Source organism: Zeugodacus cucurbitae, chromosome 5, assembly GCF_028554725.1.
Source record: "Zeugodacus cucurbitae isolate PBARC_wt_2022May chromosome 5, idZeuCucr1.2, whole genome shotgun sequence".
Lineage (NCBI taxonomy): Eukaryota > Metazoa > Arthropoda > Insecta > Diptera > Tephritidae > Zeugodacus > Zeugodacus cucurbitae.
This window is the reverse complement of record NC_071670.1, coordinates 8,434,384-8,458,934: the sequence shown is the minus strand read 5'-3', so window position 1 is coordinate 8,458,934 and position 24,551 is coordinate 8,434,384. Positions and strand designations below refer to the sequence as shown.

Below are 24,551 nucleotides of genomic sequence, written 5' to 3'. Positions count from 1 at the left end.
TTTTTTACATAAATAATTGTCGTTTTGTTGTTGTTATTTTCCACACAACTCGGGGATGTTTCCATTGCGGTTTGTTCCATGACTGTCTGCTTGTCTGTCTGTCTTTCTGTGTATTGTCTCGGCAATTTGTTGGGGTACGGCAACCAGATTTGTGGGTTGGTCCATGACGTTCGGAGTGATTCAAAGGCTAGCACTTGGTAATAAATATAAACACATACGCATGTGTGTGTATTGCTTTTAACTTAATTTTACTTTCTTAAGTATTTAAGCATAATGAAATCACGAATTTCTCGCGAAAGCTACATTAATCGATTATCGAACTGATTGAGATTTTCCGATACACTTTTGCTGTTACGTGCTTCGTTCATATCGTTTAGGCTTATAAATTGTTTTAATTACTTAATAAGGGCTTAAACAAAAATAAATGAAGCAAATAATAATAATTACACAGAATTCATTAATTAGTGTTAAATTGTTTGTGGTTTCACGCCTCAAATCAAATAGAATACATTGGTACATACATGTATGTATGTATGTATATGCACATATATTTAAAATGATTATAACGTAAAAATTGTATGTGATATTATAACGTAACCCTTAGATTTACAGAGAAGAAAAAAAAATCAAAATAAATAATTATTAATAAATAGTATTCATAAAAAAATACAACTCTTCACTCAAATTGTATAAGAACTTCCCTGATGTCAGTGCGTATGAGCAACCTTTTGACGAATACTAAGCATTTGATAACTAGTCATCAACTTCTAGAAAACTGAAGAGTTGAATAAATATTCTAAATTTAACTTTTTAATTTAGTGTGTTGTAAATAGACTTATTGACATTCTTCTACTTGATTGGCGTAGACATCGCTGACGCGGCTATAGCCGAGTCCACAACAGCGCGGTATTCATTCCTCCTTTCGGCAATTTGGCGCCAATTGGTGATACCAAGTGAAGCCAGATCTTTCTCCACCGGGTCCTTCCAACGGAGTAGAGGTCTTCCTCGTTCTCGCCTTCCACCAACAGGTACTACATTGAACACTTTCAGAGCTTTCGTCCATTCGAACAACATGATGTAGCCGCTGTCTTTTTATTCGCTGAACTATGTCAATATCGTCGTATAACTCGTACAGCTTATCATTCCATCGTCTGCGTTATTCGCCGTTGCCCATGTTTAAGGGACCGCAAATCTCCCGCAAAGCCTTTCTCTCAAAAACTCCTAGAGCCGTCTCATCGGATGTTGATATCGTCCACGTTGAATGATGATGGAGGACTTGTTGTTATAGCGGTTACACAGGCCTGCCTGGCCGCCAAGCCTAGTCAAATTGTCATCGAAGTCATCTAACGGGAAGCCCAGGAAACGAGCTGTTTCGATGGGGTCGGACCAAAGGAAAAGGGGTGTTAGATGAGTAGGGTTAAGGGAGCAAGCAAAAAGGTGGTTAGTGTCATGCGGGGACTCTTTGCATGCAGGACATATGTTGAGTATGTCAGAGTCTAGTCTGGATAGGTAGAAGTTTAGTCTGCTACAATATACAGAACGAAGTTACGCAAGGGTCACTCTAGTTTCTCGAGACAACTCGAGCTCTGTGTTTGCGGTGGGAGTTGTTTCTCCAAGCACGCCATTCATGGGTAGGTAGAAGGTGTTAATAGCTCCTCTGTGAATGGCGTTCAGTGCTTGTATGTAAAGGGTGATTTTTTAAGAGCTTGATAACTTTTTAAAAAAAAAAAACGCATAAAATTTGCAAAATCTCATCGGTTCTTTATTTGAAACGTTAGATTGGTTCATGACATTTACTTTTTGAAGATAATTTCATTTAAATGTTGACCGCGGCTGCGTCTTAGGTGGTCCATTCGGAAAGTCCAATTTTGGGCAACTTTTTCGAGCATTTCGGCCGGAATAGCCCGAATTTCTTCGGAAATGTTGTCTTCCAAAGCTGGAATAGTTGCTGGCTTATTTCTGTAGACTTTAGACTTGACGTAGCCCCACAAAAAATAGTCTAAAGGCGTTAAATCGCATGATCTTGGTGGCCAACTTACGGGTCCATTTCTTGAGATGAATTGTTCTCCGAAGTTTTCCCTCAAAATGGCCATAGAATCGCGAGCTGTGTGGCATGTAGCGCCATCTTGTTGAAACCACATGTCAACCAAGTTCAGTTCTTCCATTTTTGGCAACAAAAAGTTTGTTAGCATCGAACGATAGCGATCGCCATTCACCGTAACGTTGCGTCCAACAGCATCTTTGAAAAAATACGGTCCAATGATTCCACCAGCGTACAAACCACACCAAACAGTGCATTTTTCGGGATGCATGGGCAGTTCTTGAACGGCTTCTGGTTGCTCTTCACCCCAAATGCGGCAATTTTGCTTATTTACGTAGCCATTCAACCAGAAATGAGCCTCATCGCTGAACAAAATTTGTCGATAAAAAAGCGGATTTCACATTTCGAACCGAACACTGATTTTGGTAATAAAATTCAATGATTTGCAAGCGTTGCTCGTTAGTAAGTCTATTCATGATGAAATGTCAAAGCATACTGAGCATCTTTCTCTTTGACACCATGTCTGAAATCCCACGTGATCTGTCAAATACTAATGCATGAAAATCCTAACCTCAAAAAAATCACCCGTTAGTTAGTCGCGTCCGAAGTCCTGTCGGTATAGTCTTTTAAGTCGTCGACGTGTTTCAGGAAGATACTCTTGATGCCTCTGGGAGGCGGCTCGGCTTCCAACAGGTAACTGCAGGGGTGATTTCTACGAAAGCATCCCAACAGAAACTGCTTGGTAAGTATTATGCTATACTCCTTAACAGGTAGCATGCGGTCCTCATTGTGAAGGTGCTCGACCGGAGACATCAAGAGGTAACCTGTGGCTGTTCGAAGGGCGGTATTTTGACAAGTCTGAAGCTCGCCATCTACATCCTACTGCATCCAGGCGACTATATTGGGGCTGCATAATTAAGGACATGTAGAGTTTCGTTTTTGTTCGTCGAGAGACGAACTTTTACTTTTCAATTGCCTACTCAGTCCAAAGTAGCACCTTTTGGAGAAAGTGATTCTGTGTTGAATTTCTAGGCTGGCTTGTTGTTGTTACTCCTTACTCTAACGTAACCGTTATTACGTCGGGTTTACGTAACCGGAACGGACCCTGAATTTTTGACGCACAGAATTACCAAATTGCCGCAAAATATTATTGTCGGATAAATTCTCAATGAATTCAGAATGAATTCTTGCGAAAAAAACGTGAAAATTCCAATATTATTGATCAAATTTAATATATTAATACTCTCGTAACAAAGATGCAAAGAGAGTATTATAGTTTTGTTTAAATTCGAAATATTGAAAGTTAAAACCTCTTGATTCTAGTTAATACATATGTTACCGAGGTAAATGTCCCAGATTTTTTTTCGTAATTCAGAAGGTCTTGTTTTCTTCTAATAATTTGTCTCTGTGTCAAAAATGGGTAAAATGTGGTTATAAATTCCCCTAGCTCCCATATACTTAATATTAGGATTTTCAAACAACCGGTGAGCTTTATAACGTATATATCGGTTAATATGTAAGAAGTCTTAACAAAATTAAGTGAACGAATAGTTTTGGATATAATGCTACTTGGTGGTGAAAATGAGTAAATCGTTTCAGGAATTACCTCAGGCCCCATATACTATACATATGTATATAAACACTATCATTATTCTAGTGGGATTTTTGCTGAATATATGGGTAAATTTGTGTGTTATCTTAATAAAATTTCTTAAATTAATTGCCAGAGTATAAAATGTTTGGTGAAACCCGAACTTAGTACTTCCTTTCTTGTTTGCACTAATTCTAATTCTTAATAAATAAATGTATATTTAACACTGTGAGATTATAAAAATGAAATTAAAATACATTGCAATTCCACTGAAAAATTCTTTAAAAAACAATTCAAAGAAATCACACACAAGATTCAAACTATTTTCTTCGCATACAAATCATACACAAAAATATGTAGTATAAGCATCTTTGGTATTCATCTTCAACGCTTATCATTACAGCATTTATCTCAAATGCTATCTGACATGTGTATGACGTCACTGTGCATACACACACAACCTATATCATGGCAACTACTAGCAGCTAGATAGTAATCAGTTATTGTTTTTTATGATTGGGGACAGCGCTAGTCTTGGCCATCGGTTGGTTCACCTCAATTTGGTCACGCTTGACTGGCTCGTGATTAAGTCTAGGCGGCTGTTAGCTAACACCATGCGTGCAAATAAAACATTAGAACCGGAGCCGGCTGATTGTCAACAATGTGAAGAGAAAAAAAAAAAATAAAACAAGTATGGAAGGGCTAAGTTCGGGTGTAACCGAACATTTAATACTCTCGCAATTTATTTATTTAACTTTATTTATATTATATAATACACAATTTGACCCATATATTCGTCATATATATTGTATAAAGTCCATTGAAAGTTGGAAACCATAATATTAGGTTAGAAGCACCGAGGTCCTCGTGTTCGATATATGGGACCTTAAAAACCTATGGTCCGATTTCATCGATTTTTAGAATGGGGCTGCCACACTATTAACATAGTATTTGTGCAAAGTTCTGCATCGATATCTTCACTAGGGCTTACTTTATATATTGTAAAGTTAACGATTCAGATTGTCTTCAAAGTTCTGGTATATAAGAAGTAGACGTGGTTGTGAAGCGATTTGGCCTATTTTCACAACATATCATTGGGATGTAAGGAAACAATTACAAACCAAGTTTAATTGATATCGGTCGTGTAGTTCCTGAGATATGGTTTTTGACCCATAAGTGGGCGACGCCACGCCCATTTTCCATTTTGTAAAAATATCTGAGTGCAGCTTTCATCTGCCATTTCTTATGTGAAATTAAGTGTTTCTGACGTTTTTCGTTAATGAGTTAACCCACTTTTAGTAATTTTCAACCTAACTTTTGTATGGGAGGTGGGCGTGGTTATGATCCGATTTCTTTCATTTTTGGACTGTATTAGGAAGTGGCTAAAAAAACGACAGCAGAAAGTTTGGTTTATATAGCTCTATTAGTTTGTGAGATATGTACAAAAAACTTAGTAGGGGACGGGGCCACGCCCACTTCCCAAAAAAAATTGCATCCAAATATGCCCCTTCATATTGCGATCCTTCATAGCAAATTTTATTTCCATAGCTTTATTTATGGCTTAGCTATGGCACTTTATGTGTTTTCGGTTTTCGCCATTTTGTGTGGGATTTTGTTCATTTTCGAAAGCAACCTTCCTATGATGCCAAGAAATAAGTGTGCCAAGTTTCATCAAGATATCTTAATTTTTACTCAAGTTACAGCTTGCACAGACGGACGGACAGACAGACATTCGGATTTGAACTCCACTCTTCACCCTGATCACTTTGGTATATATAACCCTATATCTAACTCGTTTGGGTGTTACAAACAACCGTTATGTGAACAAAACTATAATACTCTCTTTAGCAACATTTGTTGCGAGAGTATAAAGAAAACCTGTTGTCACAGCCATTGTTGCGGATTTGCAAAAGCTTACTTGCATATAGCTCACTACAGTAAATAACTCTCCTTTTCAAAGCGCTGTACTTTTTCTTTACTTTTACGTTTTTTGTTTTATTACACGGCATTATGTTCTTAACGCCATCATGCGCATGACCCTCAATAAAGTGGCATATGAGAAGCATTTGAATTTACTATTGAACATAAATGTATGTATGTATATATGTATGTAAGTAGGTATGCAGCAATTAATTTGCGCCTATAATTGCCTCAAATTGGTTTGCATGCTTAAGCGGATGCGATTAAACGTCATTGTGCAGCATACATAAAACACAAGCACGTAAACACTTACGCACTTACATACGTACTTGAATAGATACGTACATGAATATATGTATATGTACATATAAGCTTTAGCTCAGAATAGGTGAATGTAACACAAATTAAATAATTCTTAGATTTTAAGAACCAGTTTTAGCATCACATAACTGAACAACAAAATTTTTATAATTAAAAAAAAACAACAATAAATTACTTACGTTGCAAAAATTCTGCCATGACTCAGTGATTGCGTAGAAACCGCATATCAATTAGCATCTTTAAGCATCCAATACGCGCATTTTTAGCGCTTTTGGGAATTCCCTCCAATTCCCCAGCGCACATACTTAAATGAATGAAAGCGTGTGTAAATCAACAAAAACGCAAAAAAAAACAGAAACGTCACTGCGTTCCCAATTCACTACAGCAACACCGTTTACCGGTTCACAGTTAAACAACAACATCGCCTGCCACTTAGTATAACATTCGCAGAAATTGTCATTTTGCATAATTTAAATTTTAATTTTGACAAAAAAGCACAAGCGTGGCACAGGTGCTGCTGCGTTGACGTCGGCAAACACTGTTTGTGTATATTTACGCGTTAAAATGTACCACTTTTCTACCACGCTGGGTAAATCCCCAAAAACTGCATGTATGAACATGATATCTTGGTACGGTTATGATTGGATGGTGTGCAAAAACATGTAGACGTCATTACTGCACATTGGAGTTGCCAATCAGATTAATTGTGTGATGTTCGTAGAATTTGGCGCAGGTTTGGTTTGGGAAAAACTATTCAACTGCAAGTAAATGAAGAAAAATGAAAGAAAATAAATAAATAAATATAAAAAAATAAATGCATAGGAAAAAAATTAAAAAGAATAATAAATAATTAATTAAATAAATAAAAAAAAAATTAATTTAATTAAAATTAAAATTAATAATAATTAATTTAATAAATTAAAATAAATAATAAATATAAAATAATAAACATAAATAAATATAAAAACATTATTAAAAATTTATAAATAAAAATAAATGTTGAAAATAAATAAATATGAAAAAAATAAAAGTAAATTAATATAATAAGACAATATGAAAAAATACGTAAAAAAATACATAAAAAATAAAATAGAGTAAAAAATCAAACACACATAAGAAAGTAAATTCAATATTCTCAAAAAATATACATATTGTATTCAGAATGATTTTGAGAAAACAATAGAAAGGACATATGTATACATATAGAAAAAGATATATTAAAAAATAAATAATTAATTAAATTAAAATAAATATAAAAAATAAATAAATTAAAAAAAAATATTAATTAAAAAATTAATATAAATATAAAAAACAAATAAATAATAAAACTAAAATAAATATAAAAAATAAATAAATAATGAAATAAAAAAATTAAAATAAATATAAAAAATAAATCAATATAATAAGAAAATATAAAAAAAAAATTAAAATATGTAAAAAATAAAATGGAGTAAAATATCAAGCACACATAAGAAAGTAAATTCAATATTCTCGAAAAATATATTGTATCAGAATGATTTTGGGAAAAACAAGAGAAAGGAAGTAAAGAAAAATAACAAACAAATAAATAAATAAATATGAAAAACATAAATAATTAATTAAAATTAAAATAAAAAATAAATAAAAAAATTAAATTAATTATTAATTAAAAATTAATTATTAATTAATTAAAAAGTTAAAATAAATTTAAAAAATCAATAGATATAAAAAAATTAATATAACAAAAATAAATTTATATCATAACAAAATATGAAAAAATATATAAGAAAATATGTTAACCCTTTCGACCCCGATTTTCTTCCTGTAATCTTAAAATTTTTTTTTTAGTTTTAATCTCATTATATTTATTCTAGAAAGGTATAGTAAAATTTTCAACTCGCCACTCCCACCCGTTTGAGCGCTACAGAATGTTGCCTGTGAGCAACGTTGGGCAATGGTGGTATAGAATTTATTAATATTTTTTTTTTCTAATCGCATTTTATTTTATTTATTGGGGAAAAATTAGGTATGAAAAGACAAAAAACAGTTTTTATTGTTATTGCAGCAAAGATGGACCTTACATTTAAGACATTTGGACATTGGAGTTCCTGTCTTGCACAACCTGCAGCGCCCTTTTTCACCGAATACTACCCAATGTTCCGTCTTATCATATCGTTTCGTTTCTGGAGGGTTCGGCTGGAATCTGTACTTTTTCGTGTTATGCGACGACACACTGCTCGATGGAGAGTTTGTATCGCTATCATTCCTCTCTGCGTTGGACGGTCTGCCTCGCTTTCTTTGCATAGAAACTGCAGAAGACGTAGATTGCAGAAGGGCATCAGCAATTTCCAGTTGAAATTTTATTTCCTTCAATGCAATCAGAAGGCTTACTGATGTAAACCAGTTATCAAAATAAAGTTTGAAGTTCTTGTGTTTGGGAATAGTTTTCGCTAAATAGAGAACTATATCCGAGGAAAGTCCCAATCCATATGATTGACAGGTGCCTTCACCAACATACAGCGTGAAATCATATACAAGTCCAGACGTTCCAGCACGCGTAAACATTTTCAACCCCCATTTGTGAGGCTTAGCTGGATTGTATTGTTTGTACGTTGATCGTCCTGTAAGCAAAAGTAACAACAAAAATACGGATACAACACATGTGTAAGCACATACCTTTGAACGCAATTATTTGCTCATCAACGCTTTGATGTTCTTCTTGAGGAAGTTTATTGAAGTTTTCTCTGATGATATCGAGCAGTGGACGTATCTTGTATAGCTTGTCATAATTTAAATCTTCTTTTTTAGGCTGCTTGCTGTTATCATTAAAATGTAAACACTGTTTAATTTTGTCAAATCTATTACGAGGTATTGAATCTGTTATAGCGGTAAGCTTAATATTTTGAGACCATGCCATTTTAAATTGGGGTAGTTTTAAAACACCTAAGTACAGTAGAGTACCAATATATCGTCTTATTTCTACACTGGTACATTTAAGTTCAAGGCCCAGTTCTTGAAGTCCATACAAATCAGTTTGCTGCGTGATCAAATCAATAGCACGACAGTCAAAAAATTGTGAAAAATATTCTACGGGCATCATGACGTCGTGAATTTCCAAGTCGACATCTGCCTTCCATACACTTTCAGGAGCTTCAAATGGCTTTGATCTCCATTTTAATGCCTTCGAATCAATTTTTTCAATGCAAAACCCTTCACTAGAACAAGATTCATGCTCGTTGTCTTCCGTAATTATATTGTCAAGAAGTCCGATTTCTATGCTTTCCCCTCTTTCCATAATCCCTTGCAAATTCTGCTCCAGCACTGCAGACACATCCTCTATCTCATCACCACTTTCTTCATCAGTTGAAACATCCCAATCGAAGTTTAAAATTCGTTGTACGTCCTCATTTGACAAACCTTTATCTTGAGGCCTCATAACTAAAGTCATGGAAATTTTATACCACAATTGCCCAAAGTTGCTCACAAGCAACTTCGCATATGTAAAAATTACTCACCTGATGTTGGTTTAAAACTAAAGAAATTTTCTTGCAAAAATATTTCACTTAACAATCGCTGAAAAGTAGTTCATTTACAGATTGATAATTTTTGTTACAATTATTTAAAAAATTCTCTCTTTTAAAAATGTTCTCCTTCATGCAGAAATAAATTTTCGCCGACACTGCTGCAGTCTTTATCAAATTGCTTTGCTAAATGATTTACTAGTGATTTTTTTTTTGATCACACCACGTGCTGACTCATAAGACTACCGTTATCATATCGGTTCAATAAACAAAAACAAAAATAACGCTGGTGGTAGGCCTATGAACTAGCGAAATTGCCCTCAGGCAACATTGGGGTCGAAAGGGTTAAATATAAAATGTAGTAAAATAGCAAACACACAAAAAACCGTAAATTAGATTTTCTCGGAAATTATATTGCATTCAGAATAATTTGTTTAATTTTTCGTATATCCAGTTCGCTGTATAAGTCTTCGGTTTTCAAACAACAACAACAACGTGCACTTGCACGAGTGTCCCCCACGAGCTAAACACGCTGAGTAGCCAATATAAGGGAGATAATTTTGCATTTTTTTTTTTGTTTTTTTGAAAACCAGTAAAGCAACCACTTGTAAAGGAAGTTACTTAAATGCATGTGACAATTAAATAAAAAAATATGTCAACACAAGCGTATAAACGCATGCGTTGAAATGTCATAAAACATTTTATAATCATTATATTTTTAATTTCAGCGATGGACGTTTTTATTGCGAAAAATACTGAAATAAAATAAAAATAAAATAAAAAAAATAAAAAGTAATAACCGTAACACGTTTTTATTATTAATTTATTATAATCGTACAAGTGTTACGTATGTATGATTCATTGCTTCCGTTAACTCTTCAGCTGTCAAATAGCGTCATTTAAATGCGTGTTTACCGCATGGGAAATTTTGTAATTCAATAGAAATTATTAATTTAGAATTTATGTATAATCTAATTTGTTTTGCACGCTGATGTAATTAGAACACGTTGTGTGTGCGCTGTGTGAATGGGAATTACAAATTATGCATAAATACTATCTATGTGTGATTACAAGTTTGTCTAAATAAAAATTAATCATAAGATTAGAGTGCGAAATCAACACATGTCGGAATTGATTATGTAATTTCCAAGTTAAAAATTGGAACAAGTAGAACTTCGCATTAAAATCGTATTCGGGAAACTAAAGCATTAGCGTTCAGCTACGTTTCTAGCATGAGATCATGTTATTGTGTCTCTCAATCACCACTTAGATGCTTTGAAACGTTAGTATTCTTCTAGATTAACTTCACAATCTAGAGAAAAGTAACAACTTTAAACGCTTATCCAAAGCAGAGAAGAGCGAAGAAGTCTAAAAAAAGCAAATTTAATGAAGACAAACTTCTTTTCAAGATTCATAGATACGAATGTACAGTATTCATCCAATGAATTTTCGCCCCTATAACCACACTCTAACTTTTTTTTTTTCAACAGGAATGAAAATCATAAAAATTATTGTTGGTATTTCTTCAATTCATAAAAAATATATTTATTATTTATTTTTACACTTTTCAACTTTACGCATATTTCTTAATACACACTTCATCACCAAAGTCGCGTAAACATATACATACACACTAGAACTGAAAACTAGACAAATTCTTACAACTAATTAATATAAACTAATAAATTAATGAAATCTACAATTTACAGTTATTTTCTATTATTATTATTTCTTTCATAAAGTATGCTTAATAGTAGCAAAACTAAGAGCTAGTAATACAGTTAGGAAAAATAGCATGAAATGAGCGTGAAAAAATATGATAAAATTAATGTTTTTAATAAGAAGCACCGCTTAATGAAAATTTAAATTAAATATTTTTTTGAAAAATCATAAGTTAATTTAAAAAAAATTTAAAATTTATTATTGAAAATTTTAAATTTAATTTAAAAAAATATATTCTTGAAAATTTTAAATTTAATTTGAAAAACATATATTTTTGAAAAATGTAAATTTAATTAAAAAAATATATATTAAAAAATTTAATTTTAATTTAAAAAAATATATTTTTGAAAAATTTAAATTTCATTTAAAAAAATATATTCTTGAAAATTTTAATTTAATTTAAAAAACATATATTTTTGAAAAATTTAAATTTAATATAAAAAAATATATTTCTATAAAATCAAACTTTAATTTGAAAAAATATATTTTTGAAAATAAATAAATTGAATTTTAATAAATATATATTTGAAAAATTTAAATTTAATATGAAAACATATCTCCATTTTTTTTTAATTTTAATTAAGGAAAAATTAAATAGTTAACAAATGTATTTTATATTCAAAGCTAATCTGAAAATATTTTATATATTAAACAAAAAACATTTAAAAATATTAACATAAAAAAAATTTTAACGTAATATTTATTATTAAATTTATTATTAAAAATATTGATTTTTGATTAAAAAATTGTGCAACTTTAAAAAGGTAATTAGTGTAAAGTTGTCAAACTTTGAAATTAAAAAAAAAATTTAAAAAAAACTAAAAAAATTATAAAAAAAATAAAAAAATTATAAAAAAAATAAAAAAATTATTAAAGAAAACTAAAAAAATTATAAAAAAATAAAAAATAATTATACAAAAAAAGTTTAATTATACAAAAAAAATTTAATTATACAAAAAAAAATTAATAAAAATAAAAAAATAATTATACAAAAAAAAAATAAAAAAATAATTATAAAAAAAAATAAAAAAATAAAAAAATAATTATACAAAAGAATAGATAACAAAAAAAAAATAAAAAAATATATAAAAATAATTATACAAAAGAATATATAACAAAAAAAATATTCAAAATTAAAAATTACTGCTGTGAATTTCCTCCGCATAAATATGACAACCGTTATACAGTTAATTGAATACGGATTTCATCCTACTGTCTTTTAAAAACTTTTATGCGTATAATAATTTAATTTACAAATATTGAAAAAGAATATTGAAATTTTATAAAAATATTTTTTATAGTATCAAAAAATAATTTTAAAAGTATGAAAAAATTATTTTGAATTTTATAAAAAATATTTTCAAAATTTTCAAAAAATAATTTTTAAATTTTTAACAAATAATTTTTAAATATTCCAAAAATAATTTTTAAATTTTCAAATAATAATTTTTAAATGTTCAAAAAATAATTTTTAAATATTCAAAAAATAATTTTTAGATATTCAAAAAATAATTTTTAAATTTTTAACAAATAATTTTTAAATATTCAAAAAATAATTTTTAAATATTCCAAAAATAATTTTTAAGTTTTCAAAAAATAATTTTTAAATTTTTAACAAATAATTTTTAAATATTCCAAAAATAATTTTTAAATTTTCAAATAATAATTTTTAAATGTTCAAAAAATAATTTTTAAATATTCAAAAAATAATTTTTAAATTTTTAAAAAATAATTTTTAAATTTTTAACAAATAATTTTTAAATATTCAAAAAATAATTTTTAAATTTTCAAAAAATAATTTTTAAATTTTTAACAAATAATTTTTAAATAGTCCAAAAATAATTTTTAGATTTTCAAATAATAATTTTGAAATAAAAAAAATGTTTTTGATAATTTCAAAAAAACTCAGTTTCGCTGTAAATGCATAGCATTTATATTTATTTGGCTGCACAGAGACGACAGTAGCAAACTGACTTGTCGATCTGTGTAAATTGTATGTTATTTCGAGCAAAAAACAGAGTTTTTTAAACTAAAAATTTTTATACCAGAATTAAAAAAAAAAAAAATATTTTTTTGAAGAATGATGGGATATGATTATTAATGTTTTTTGGCACTCACGCCTTTTCATTTATTTAAACCTGTAGCACATCATTTAAATGAAATAAAATGTATAAAATATTGTTGAAAAAATAAAAGTAATACCTTAATAAAAGCAAAATGAAAAATAATTCATATTGTATGCTAAGAAACAATGTGTTTACGACAAAAAAATACGCAACAAATCAATACATTTTTTTAATTAAATAATAATATAGAATTCTCAAATGATTAGCAGCTAAAGCGGTGCTTGTCGTAAATAGAACTAATGTACTAAAAAATATGTATGTGTGTTTGTATGTAAAACTAAAATGTTTGAGTTTCAAATTTGCTTAAACGCTTAAAATTTTGTTCATTTTGCTACCATTAATTTAATGTGTTTAATTATAGTTTAATAAATATTACTACTATTTAAAATAATGCTAAATTTTACGACAATGGCGCACTTACAAACAAATATATTAACTAAATTATATGTACATGTGTGTGTGTATGTATGTTTAATGCGCATATATAAAAAAAAACTAAATTTAATTATAATTATAATAAAAATGCCTACAATTAACGCTTACCACTAGTAGCATCTTTTACAAAAACAAATATTCATGTTTTATCTTTCAATTAAAGCTTAGCGCCTAATACAAATACTTTTGATTTACATTGGAAATCAAGACGGTGTAAGGAACAGTTAATCATATTTTTTTAGTACACTTGTTGTTGTTATTCTCTTTTAACTGCACACAGAAGACTATTGTTGCACCGTTTCACAGACTTTGCAATTTTTTTCCGAATTTTTTTTTACTTTTTTATTTTTTTTTTAATTTTTTAAATTGCAATTTTTTTCAATATTTTGAATTTTTTAAATTTACAATTAATGCGCGTGCATTTACTAATTTTCCATTTCCTTTATTTCGAACCATAAAAAATTTTAGGTCAATAATGCAGTGACCTATTAAATAAACATATTGTTTTTAGTAATAAAAATTGCATTTTCTTTAGATTTTTGCTTTTTGCAGAATTTCTGTAGCGAAAAATTAGAGTATAAACCAACTAAACGTTATAATTTACAGAAAAAAATATTTTTTGTTACGCCAATTCTCACAGTTTTGTGCCAAAAAATGGCTGGCTTAAACCACAAACAATAACAATGCAAATAGAGCGCACCAATTGTTTACGTTTTCTGTTTTTGTTTTTTGAGTTTTTTGCTTTTTGGATTCAAAACGTTTGGTGTCTAGCATGCTTTCAGGCATTTTTGTACTAAATAACTTCACAATAACATATCGAAATGCAGTAGCTTTCATTTAACGATTCAGTCTTCTACCATTGCGTCCGCCACTACGCGTCAACATAATTGTGCTCGCGCTGCTGCCGCCGCCCACTGCGCCACTACGCAACGCCGTCGTGCGCTTGCCATACGAGGTGGGCGTCAGCGACGTTGTTGTGCCGCCGCCGCCACCACGTACACCACTCGCACACAAACTGCTTGCCGACCCAGCGCCAACGCCCGCCGACTGCTTGGCCATGAGCAGCGCATGTGCGCGCGACCGCGACGCCGCCGCATTCACTCCCGCTGCGCCATTAAGCAATTTCGGCGTCGGCGCTGCACTGGACGGCAATGTGTACGCGCACAGTCCGGTCGCATGCAAACCGGAGCGCGTCGTGGACTTGCCATAGGCATAGTCACGTTGCCCATTGGCAGACATAAGACCGGACGGACTAGCGACGTTGCGCGTACTCAAGCTGCGCAAATTATGGCGTTCGCGTCGCAGCACTGTGGACGCCGTTGTGGTTAGCAGTGTACCGCTGCTGCCGACAACACCCTTCGGACGGCGCGTCGTTTGTGTGTGATTGACTGCTGCCGCGGCTGCTGCTGCGGCTACCGCAAAATGTGCGACTTTACGTGAACGCAAATTGATGACATGTGAGAAGGCAGCCTCCAAATTGTCCGTGCTCGTCGTTAATAGTTTCTCCGCACGCGATCTGCGTCCAACGCTACTGCCGCTGCTGCAATTGCTGCTGTTCGTGCCGCTGCCGCTTCTGTTCAACGACAAGCTACTGTTGGCGCCCCCATTAGCGCTGCGTTGCTGTTGTCGCTGCTGGGCTAACGCTGAATTGCTGCTCATCAGACTGACAGCGGTCTCATGCAGGAATTGTGTGGTCACACGCCGCATTGTTGAGGTTAGCGATGCTTTTGCTTTCAAATCTTTGGTGAGCGAGTTGCGTGTGCGCAAGGTGCGCTTGGAGTAGTCCACAATGCCACTGTTGCTGCGCAATTGACGTTTTTCCAAGGCGATAGTGCCACAGTTGGTGCTGCCGGCATGCGCCAGCGACGCGTTACTGTTGCAGCGACGATTGCGACAGTTGTTGTTGCTGTTTGTGTTATCTGCATCAATATCGGTTTTATTGCTCGTGCTGCTAACCGCACCCAACACAAAGTCATTGTAGGCGTCATAGCGCCGCCGCTTGCTGAGCTCATGCGCTGATGTCGCCTCACTTGCGGCGCGCGCGTTCTCATTTGGTATATTGGGGAATTGCGTTTGTGCGCGCTTAAGCGAGGTGCGCGCCGGACAAGCTTTGGGTGGACGTGAGGTGAATTCGTACGTGGTAACTTTGACCTTTTCACTTTTGTTGTTTGAAGTTGCGTTTGCCGCCGTTGTGGCAGCTGTAGCCTTCTTGTACTGTGTGTGGCGTGGTGTTTTCTGCGTGAGCAGCGTTTGGTTGGACAAACGCTCCAATTTTGTTGGCAATTTATGTGGCAGTATTTCAATCTTTTCGATTTTCTCAATAACTTGTGTTGTCTTGTGGCTTGTAGTTGTTGGCATAGCGGTAATGGACACCAAAACTTCATTATCACTGCTACTGCTATCACATGACGGCATGCTGGACGAGATTTCGTTGATTTGTACGCTAGCATCTTTATTGGGTACTGCATTTGATTCTTCCTTTAGTAGTTGTTCCACATTGTCGGCATCTTCCTCAATATACTCCTCGACCAACACGTCTTCAAGTTCTTCATCAGCAGGTAATGTGGCGCGCTCCGCTTCCACTTCCACTTCTGCTTTACTGTCTTTTACCGTACGCTCCGCGTGTCCCACCGCTACCTTATTCACATCTGTCTCCGCCAAGCGTCGCTGCATTTCGAGTCGTTCATAGGCAACTTGCTGTTCTTCTTCGCGTTCTTGCTGTAGCAGCGAATTCAGCTCCAAAGGCTTTTCATGTTCAGCTGGATAAGCGAGCAACTGGTTGATTGTCGTAGCCAGTGGCGCACATTCCGGTTCCCAGGTGAGTGCAGCCTCCAGTTCGCGCGTTTCCTCAACTGTGAGTTGCGATGTGGCAGTTGTTTGTAGTTGCAAGTTTGCATTTCGCCGTGCCGTTGGCGCAACCACTTGCTGCAGATTACTCTCATGTTGTGCCACACGTTGTGGCACATAGCTTGTGCCACTTGTGTCGAGTGTTTGGAAAATTTTAAACGTTTGTACACCAGTGGTGCAGCGTTGTTGTTCGCGTCGTGTCTCCAATTTAGTTAGCGAATAGCCTTCTTCCTCGGACATGCATTGCTGTTGGTACAACTGTTGTTCTTGTAATATCTCATTTGTACCGCTAATAATTTGACAATTCGAATTGGAATTCGAGCTGTTGGTGCTATCATGTGACATGTGTTCATTCAAAAAAGAATTGTACGATTCGGCGAATGTCATGAAGCCAGCAGCATTGCCCAACTCATTGCTGACATCACTCGATGCATTTGAGGCGTCCGCACTGTAATGTGTATAATTCAAAACAGCCGATTCACTTTCAGCATTATCACTAACTGCAAGCGCATGTACACCATCCACCGCGTTCTCATCGCTGTCACCTGTTATCGCACCGTTAGTATTGCACATTATGTTGTGGCTGGCTATGGCCTTGCCACAAATGCTAACATCACTATGTGTAGCCAAACTACCCACTTGTTGATGATTATAATCGCCAGCACAATCCGATTGACGCTCCTCCCAACTCCAGTTATTCCAATAGGAGAGATCTTCACTGCAATATTTACGCTCACAATTCTCCTCATGCTGCATTTGCAGTGTTGCATTTATAGCTTCTTCGTCTAGCAGATAATCGAAATTGCGGAACGCTTCAGGCATTGCATGTTTCTCGGCAATTTCTTCGAAAGAAATGCCATAACTCTCCGGTGTGGGTACTTCAGCACACATTTCTGTATATTCCAGCCCACAACTATCTTTCGGCAAGCTATTGTACGAGAGCGTATTGGGTGGCACACTGTTGGTATTTGCAGTGTCATTGGCAGATGGATACAGTATGACAGTTACTACAGAAGTGTTATCAGCGCGCATCTTTTTCGACGACCACGTCTTTAAAGCGCGCTCCACTAACCCCTTACTGGGATTTGTCCATTCATTATTGCCACTGTCGGCATTTGCATATGCTTGTAGGCGCTCATTAATGCACTCTCTTTCGTAGACGGTGTCCACAGCCTCTTGTGGTGTTACAACATTCCACAGACCATCCGTACCGAAAATTAAGCATCTAGAAGTGTCAAAAAACAAAATAAAAATTATACAAAGGCCATTCATATAGTAGAGTTGCCATATGTACATTCGTATATAATATACGTTGAACTCACCTAAAAGTCTTTGGATTTATTTTGATCACTTGTACATCTGGATCTGGACTAACTACAAACACATTACGTTTGGAATTATAACTCCACAAATCACCTAAACTACGCGCTACAGCCAAAAATGGCACCTCATCGACGGGTGTATTGCAGCGTATTGGACCTCTATGACCAGCTGTAAAAAGAATTATAAATTATTAATACACACTATTGCATATAATGTGTGTATGCACATACCATTACGTGGACGATTCCAAACGACACGCGGTACACCCGATTTGACCACCACTTTGCCGCCAGAGCGTTGTATACGTGCGCGCTCCTCCGTCGATTCAGGCTTATGATCAACCGTCAACTGTCGTGCACGCCAATATTTTTCACCCTCATTCTGATAGCCGAGCACAATACCCGAATCACCAACATGACCAATATATATCTTTTCACGTCTGATAAAGGCTATGGTGGCGGTGGTGCCTGCTGTGCTCAGCAAGCCATTTGCTGTTTTGGGCCAATTCTCTGCGAAAATGCGAAAAGGATTCGTGTTTTAATTGAAAATTGTAATTTAGTATTATAAATTATACAATTTAAGTCAACATTAATATTTTAATACAATATTATATTTAATATTAAGAAAATCACAACGAATAAGCAAACAAAACAAAAATTAAATGAAAACAAATGTACACCGCTCCACCCCCAGACCTTTGACATTCCAAACACTATAGTGTTGCCTTTTTTTGTTTACATTCGCGCCGTAACATCAACAAAATGTCAAAGTACAAGTGTTTTACTAAATATTCACGTGTGTAGCATTGTCGTTTAGAGATTAATATGAAAGAAACCTTTATAAGATTATAATCAAAAATGTAGAATGAGAGAGTGTGACAAATAGCATGAGACCCCATTCGAAAATGTATGTAAAGGAAAACATGAAAACTAAAGTGCGATTTGAAATGTCAAAATCTGCTTGATATTCGCGGTGTTTACTAAAAGGTGAGTAATCTAATTAACACCACAGAGTGGGGTAGTTATTAAGGCCACGGGTGAATGGCTGTTTTAGAGTATATTTGCATTGAGGGGATAAGGTGAATTCTAGCGTACAGTGTTGCATTTGAAAAAGCGTAAAAAAAAACAATTGCAACATAAGTTGTAAATTCAATTAACGTTTAGACATAAGATATCGGATATTTATAAAATGAATATAGCCAAAATTATATTAATTAATTTAAATTAGATTGTCATCAGTTTTTAAATGAGTTTTCAACGGAAATGCTTGTATTGCATAAGCAGGCAAAAGACACACGCAGTGTTATATTAGAATTGAAGGAAGTAAAGTCTAATTGAATTACATAAAATATGTTATTTATTAGATTTTTATAAAATATTGTTATTTATTAGAAAAATTAAAGAAACTTAAAATTTGTAAAATACAGCGAAAATGCGTATATTTCACTTTATCAAGAAAAAATATATTTGCTCTACAAAAATCATTTCAAAAGATTTCACTTCGACATTATATATTGCACGATTTATTTCCTGCTATTTACTACCCACACACCACTACAGCTACCACCTACTATAATAAACCACCACTCATTTATACCACAGCTATGCAACACTGTACTTGCCATCATTCCACCATTTAAAAATGCCTCACATACATACATATGTATGTAGTACCACTGTAAATTCATATATATTATAAAACACACCACCATTTTACTCATTTTGATACATTGCAAGGGCAACAACACAAATGCATTTTATATAAGTGAAGTCACCACAGCTACAGTGTGCACACCACAAGCACACATACCATAAAAATGTGTATCGTGATACGAGGCGCTCCCGTTTCTCTTGACTATATACGACAGTGTTGTCATACTACTTCTATACTCGAACACTTTTTTATACATACTTCTCTTCACTTTTGTAGTTACTCGTTTTCATACGTTTTCATTGCTTTCAGCTTGTGTGTGGAATATTCCACTGCGGATTTCGCCGTTCCTAGTACACTTTTCTTTCGTGCACAGTATGTTAAATAAACGATGGGGGAAAAACTTATATTTAAATCGCTACGAATTAAGGTTATTTACTGTAGGCGCACATATTGTTGTTTTAAGTGGTGAAATTCACTGGGCGATTGGGCAAAAGTAAAAAAACATATTTGGTGGGATTGCTATTTGATTTAAGATTTCTATACTTATGCTTGATTTTTTAATATTTTGTTGAATTATTAGTTTTATAATGAAAAATAGTATTATTCAACACCGCGCGGCGCGTAAAAACAAATATGGTGTGGCGGTGTTAATATGTAACTACAGAAATTAATTTGAAACTGTTCAGTTCTAGCACGACGTCTCAATATTAATTATTTTACACAAATTATTGTGACTTCCAAGTACTACAAGCTAATAAATCTAGTGTTCTACATAATTCCACAAAAACAAGCAACTACATTTATGTAAGACAATTCGTTTTAAATACCTTGATCCCGCCACATTGCATAGTGTGTGGCGATATATCCTTCGCGTATTGCACGTAAGACATCATGATCTGATTCCGACCAGAATGCTTTCTGACTGATAATCTGCATCATTAGATGCTCTTTGGCAAATGTAGCTGCCTCGGCGCCACCATGCCCATCGTAAATGCCAATAAATGCATATTCAAGATCCTTGGCATTCTCCGACTGTTGATAGGCGACCGAGAAGTAATCTTCCATATATTTACGTCCACCTTGGCTGCATTGGCCAGTTACGCGTAAATTGACACCCATTGTAGAAGGTGTTGTGTTGCTGCCACCGTAATTGCCAACATTCTGGGTGGTGGGTGGTTTTGCTGCTGTTGCATCCATTGTATTATTTGTGTAATTTATATTTGTATTAGCCGTTTGTGTCAGTTGCTCCTGATGAGGATTACTGGAGTCAAGTATAGTTGTACGTACTGGCGTTAATGTTGTAGCAGTATTGTTGTTCTTAGCTTTAATTAAATTGTTCATTGTTTGCTTGTAATTTGTGGGGAATGTTAGATGATGCATATTTTTGCCACGATTTATTTGGCGTTGTTCTTGTTGCAACATTTTGTCATTTGTTAAATTTTCTTTATTGTCTTCTTGGTAGCTGCAACTATAAATTTTTGTTGTAAAGTGTTGTTGCTGCTGTTTGCATATGAGTTGTTGCCGTTGTATCGACTGTTTATGTTGTTATTGTTGCTATTTAGGTTGATATTGTAAGCAGCTTGACATTTGCACTCACTCGATATTTGTTGCAGCCACTGCCGTCAGGGTTTCCGTTCGTATGTAATTTATTGCTGTATTTAATACATGACAGCTGGAGTGCAGGCACATCATCCAATGTTCGCAATATGTGAAAAAGAGATGGACAATGCTACACAACTGCTGCGTCGCATAGAGAACTGTATTTGTGTGAGTATACAAATTTGCTTTTTTAATTTACTTTACAGTTTTTGCTTGTACAATTTTATCGCAATGTCTGCTTCTTCTTCACCACCGCAAAATATTTATTTACAGCACTATATTTACAACTTTCTGTCTTTTTTCAGTTTTGCTTCTTTCCCTTCTGTTATTTACTTTAAGTTTTTTTTTTGTTTTACTTTTGACACTTCTCCTTTTCAGTTGTCACTCCTTTGCTTTCGTTGTTGTTGTTGTTTGCATCTTGTCTTTATATGAAATTAATTTTTTTTACACGTCTAGAGAAATTTTGTTCAATTGTAAAATTTTAATTCCGTTTGTATTGATTTTGACAACCAAGTCGTAGGAAAGAATATTTCTTTCGTTACTATTCGCGTTAGTCAAATGAACGATTGCTTTACACTCTACCCGAAACTTTTTATTTATATATTTACTACCGATAGCGCGATTCTATGTGCTGTAGAGACGATAGCATTTACAATTTTACTTAAATCGGCGTTTATTTTGCACCACACCTTGTTTGTAGTTTTTAAATTGTTTTTTATCGATTTAAAATCATTATATTTCTTCTCATTAAACAGCTCCGTTTAAATTTAAATTTCTTCACTTAATTCGATACAGCTAGCTAGCAATATTACACAGAGACGACTGTGCCCAAGTCAAATTACGAACTGTCAAACAAGGCCAAAGCGAGATGACGCACACATATAACACAAATATTGTATATAGACTTTACTCTCTCTGTCTACCACTACTACCTGTGGTGTGTAGTGTGGTGAACTGTGTTGGGCTGCGTTATTTTATTATAAGTATATGCACACATACAACCCTGTGTGTTATTACAATTCGCTTTTGTTGTTGCTATCGTTTGCCTCTACGTTTTGCCTTGTACCTGTTTTTCTATATTTCACATGCCACTTCCACTGAATTCCGAACGCTTATATGCTTGTTGTCGTATATAAAATTCGTTCGTACGCTGTAGATGTATTTGGATTTCTCTTTTTCATACAATATATATTCGCTTCTGTATAGAGACTTTTTAAACGCAACTCTGGTATTTCTCTACACTTTTAAATATGTATTTATAAAATAATTTTTTTGTTGGCCTTCTCAATAAATTTGTACTATTTGGTGTAATGTTTTGTTTTGTTTTTTGTTTTAGCTACAAATTTGACACTTGGGTGCAGTGTTGCACTTGGTACTGACATTTCTTTGCACTTCAATTATATTTTTTTTGCTGCTTTTGGCGCGTTAATCAATTTTCTTTGATCACCGAAACGGTTGAAATGTCATTTTACAACCTTCTACTTCAACTATCGTCACTCGTTTGGCCAACGCCGTCGTTGTATCGCTTCGTCTCCTCCATACTTTCCATCTATTTACCATACACAAGTTTCATATTGCGTGCTCGCTCGCACGCATACGATTTCTCGTTGCTGTATTGCTCGCTACCCCACACAGCGCTCGTTTGCACAAGCTATCTGCGATTACCCGTTGTCGATATTGCTTGCCTGTCGCCAGTCTGCTTCAATGCTTGCCTGTGTGCTATATACAGCACAGCTCATATTATTTTGAGATTATGTCTTACAGGGTGTGTCGACGTAACTACACTTATGGAAAATTATTTACACGTACTAAGTGCTTGCTTAACAAAATATGCAAATATAATTATGAATTAATATTTTTACAAAAATTATATTATTTTTATATTCAAGAAAATCGTTTTCTTTGTACACAAAAGCCCACATAATATGTATTTAATACACTTAAACCCTGTATGCGCTGCCTATTTTCCCCCATTTCTTGTCTACTCGTTTATTTTTGCTTGCCCTTTTTGTGTGCTCCTTCGCAGTGTGGTTTCACCACTGTGAAACTCACTATATTGCTTCATCTACATATTGTTGTTGTTGTTTTCATGCCTGATATTGTAACATTTTTGTTGTATTTTTTGTCTTCATATATGTATGTATGTGGAATTTTTTTTTCAACTTTGTTCATGGCAAGCGAGCAATTTCATTTCTGACTGTATGCTTGTAATTGTACTGTGGGCACAAATGTTGGGAAAAAATTGTCGATACACTACATGGGTATTTCGATAAGATAATTATTAAAAAGCTAGTATTTAATTTTTTAGGTAAACTTTTGCAGCGTTTGTTTTTATGAAAATGCTGTGTATATTATGATACGTTCACGTACTTATGTTAATGATGCGTTAAACGTAACATACATATTTACAGTACGAAATGTTTGTATGACCTTAAAAACAGTTAGGTGTTAATCAACACTCAAACTGGTTAAATAAAATATAAACAAAATAAAGAAAAAATATTTTTTTTTTTTATTTCCAATAAGAACTTACGTTATATGTAACGTTTAGCATTGCAATCTCCACTGTGCAGCATAATTGAAAGCTGGCGGATTTGAATTTTATTGCTGTTGCTTGTTTGAACGCACACTGTGCTTTGTTTTTGGTTTTTATTCTCAATTGCATTTCCTTTGATTTCTTTTTATTTATACACATGCCGTTGTGCTGTTACTTCGTATAATTCCCAACGACTGCAGTTTACGATTACACTTGACAATCCGCAACAACACGCCAACGTAATGCAACGCAACGTGAACGGCCAAACGGGCTGGCTATATGTACTATGTAGCTATGGGGGATTTAGTGGTGGGAAGCATAAGCAAATTCTGCTACTATGTTGTATTTGTGGTTAAAAATACCGGCAAATGACAGAAATTGCTATGTTTTGAAAAAAAAAAAAAATGCAACTGAGTTGCATAATGCATAATTTATTGTATGAAATTTTTATTGCATTTGCCAGCGGCGGTGGATGATGAGGAGAGTAAAGCCAAAATATGTACATATATGAATATGTATTGAGTAATATTAAAATAAATTAAAATTTGTGAGTAATAGCCAGCTTATGCAATTTTTAAAATTAAAAACGCGTTTTTTTTTTAATTCTAACTTTGATCCTAAAAAAATATTCTTACTGGATTCCTATTACTAAAGCCACCCTCGCGCCCCTTTTGGAATATTTTTTGAAGCCATTTTAATTTTCAATTCTAAATTTCTTAAATTCTAATAATTAATAGGGTTGAAAATATATATATTTTTGTAATTAAATATTATATGTCGTCGTAGGCATCTTTGTAAGTTTCTTCAAATGTTATTAAACACTTTTTTTAATGTTGTTTTGCTTTATTTTTTAATTCTAAACTTTTTTAATTCTAAAAAATAATACTCGAAAATATAATATTCGCAATTTTTTTTGTTTTTATAATTTAATATTATA

General features: G+C 33.5%; 2 protein-coding genes across 3 annotated transcripts; both read right to left on the bottom strand.

Annotated features, from left to right (window-relative positions):
- Window positions 1–7,691: 7,691 nt before the first annotated feature.
- On the bottom strand, window positions 7,692–9,764 carry LOC128922095 (piggyBac transposable element-derived protein 4-like). Of its 2 annotated transcripts, XM_054231584.1 has the most exons (3): window positions 9,368–9,764; window positions 8,529–9,290; window positions 7,692–8,473 (listed from the first exon to the last, which is right to left on the bottom strand). In XM_054231584.1, exons 2-3 carry the CDS (start codon window positions 9,286–9,288, stop codon window positions 7,875–7,877), a joined length of 1,359 nt encoding a protein of 452 aa, XP_054087559.1. In that variant the 5' UTR covers window positions 9,289–9,290; window positions 9,368–9,764; the 3' UTR covers window positions 7,692–7,874. The 2 variants fall into 2 exon arrangements, with proteins under 2 accessions (XP_054087559.1, XP_054087558.1); XM_054231583.1 differs by having other exon boundaries at window positions 7,693–8,473; window positions 8,529–9,763.
- Window positions 9,765–13,691: 3,927 nt separating this feature from the next.
- On the bottom strand, window positions 13,692–22,764 carry LOC105216241 (uncharacterized). Its single transcript, XM_011190630.3, has 4 exons — window positions 20,307–22,764; window positions 18,057–18,335; window positions 17,826–17,994; window positions 13,692–17,728 (listed from the first exon to the last, which is right to left on the bottom strand). Exons 1-4 carry the CDS (start codon window positions 20,899–20,901, stop codon window positions 14,494–14,496), a joined length of 4,278 nt encoding a protein of 1,425 aa, XP_011188932.2. The 5' UTR covers window positions 20,902–22,764; the 3' UTR covers window positions 13,692–14,493.
- Window positions 22,765–24,551: the final 1,787 nt, after the last annotated feature.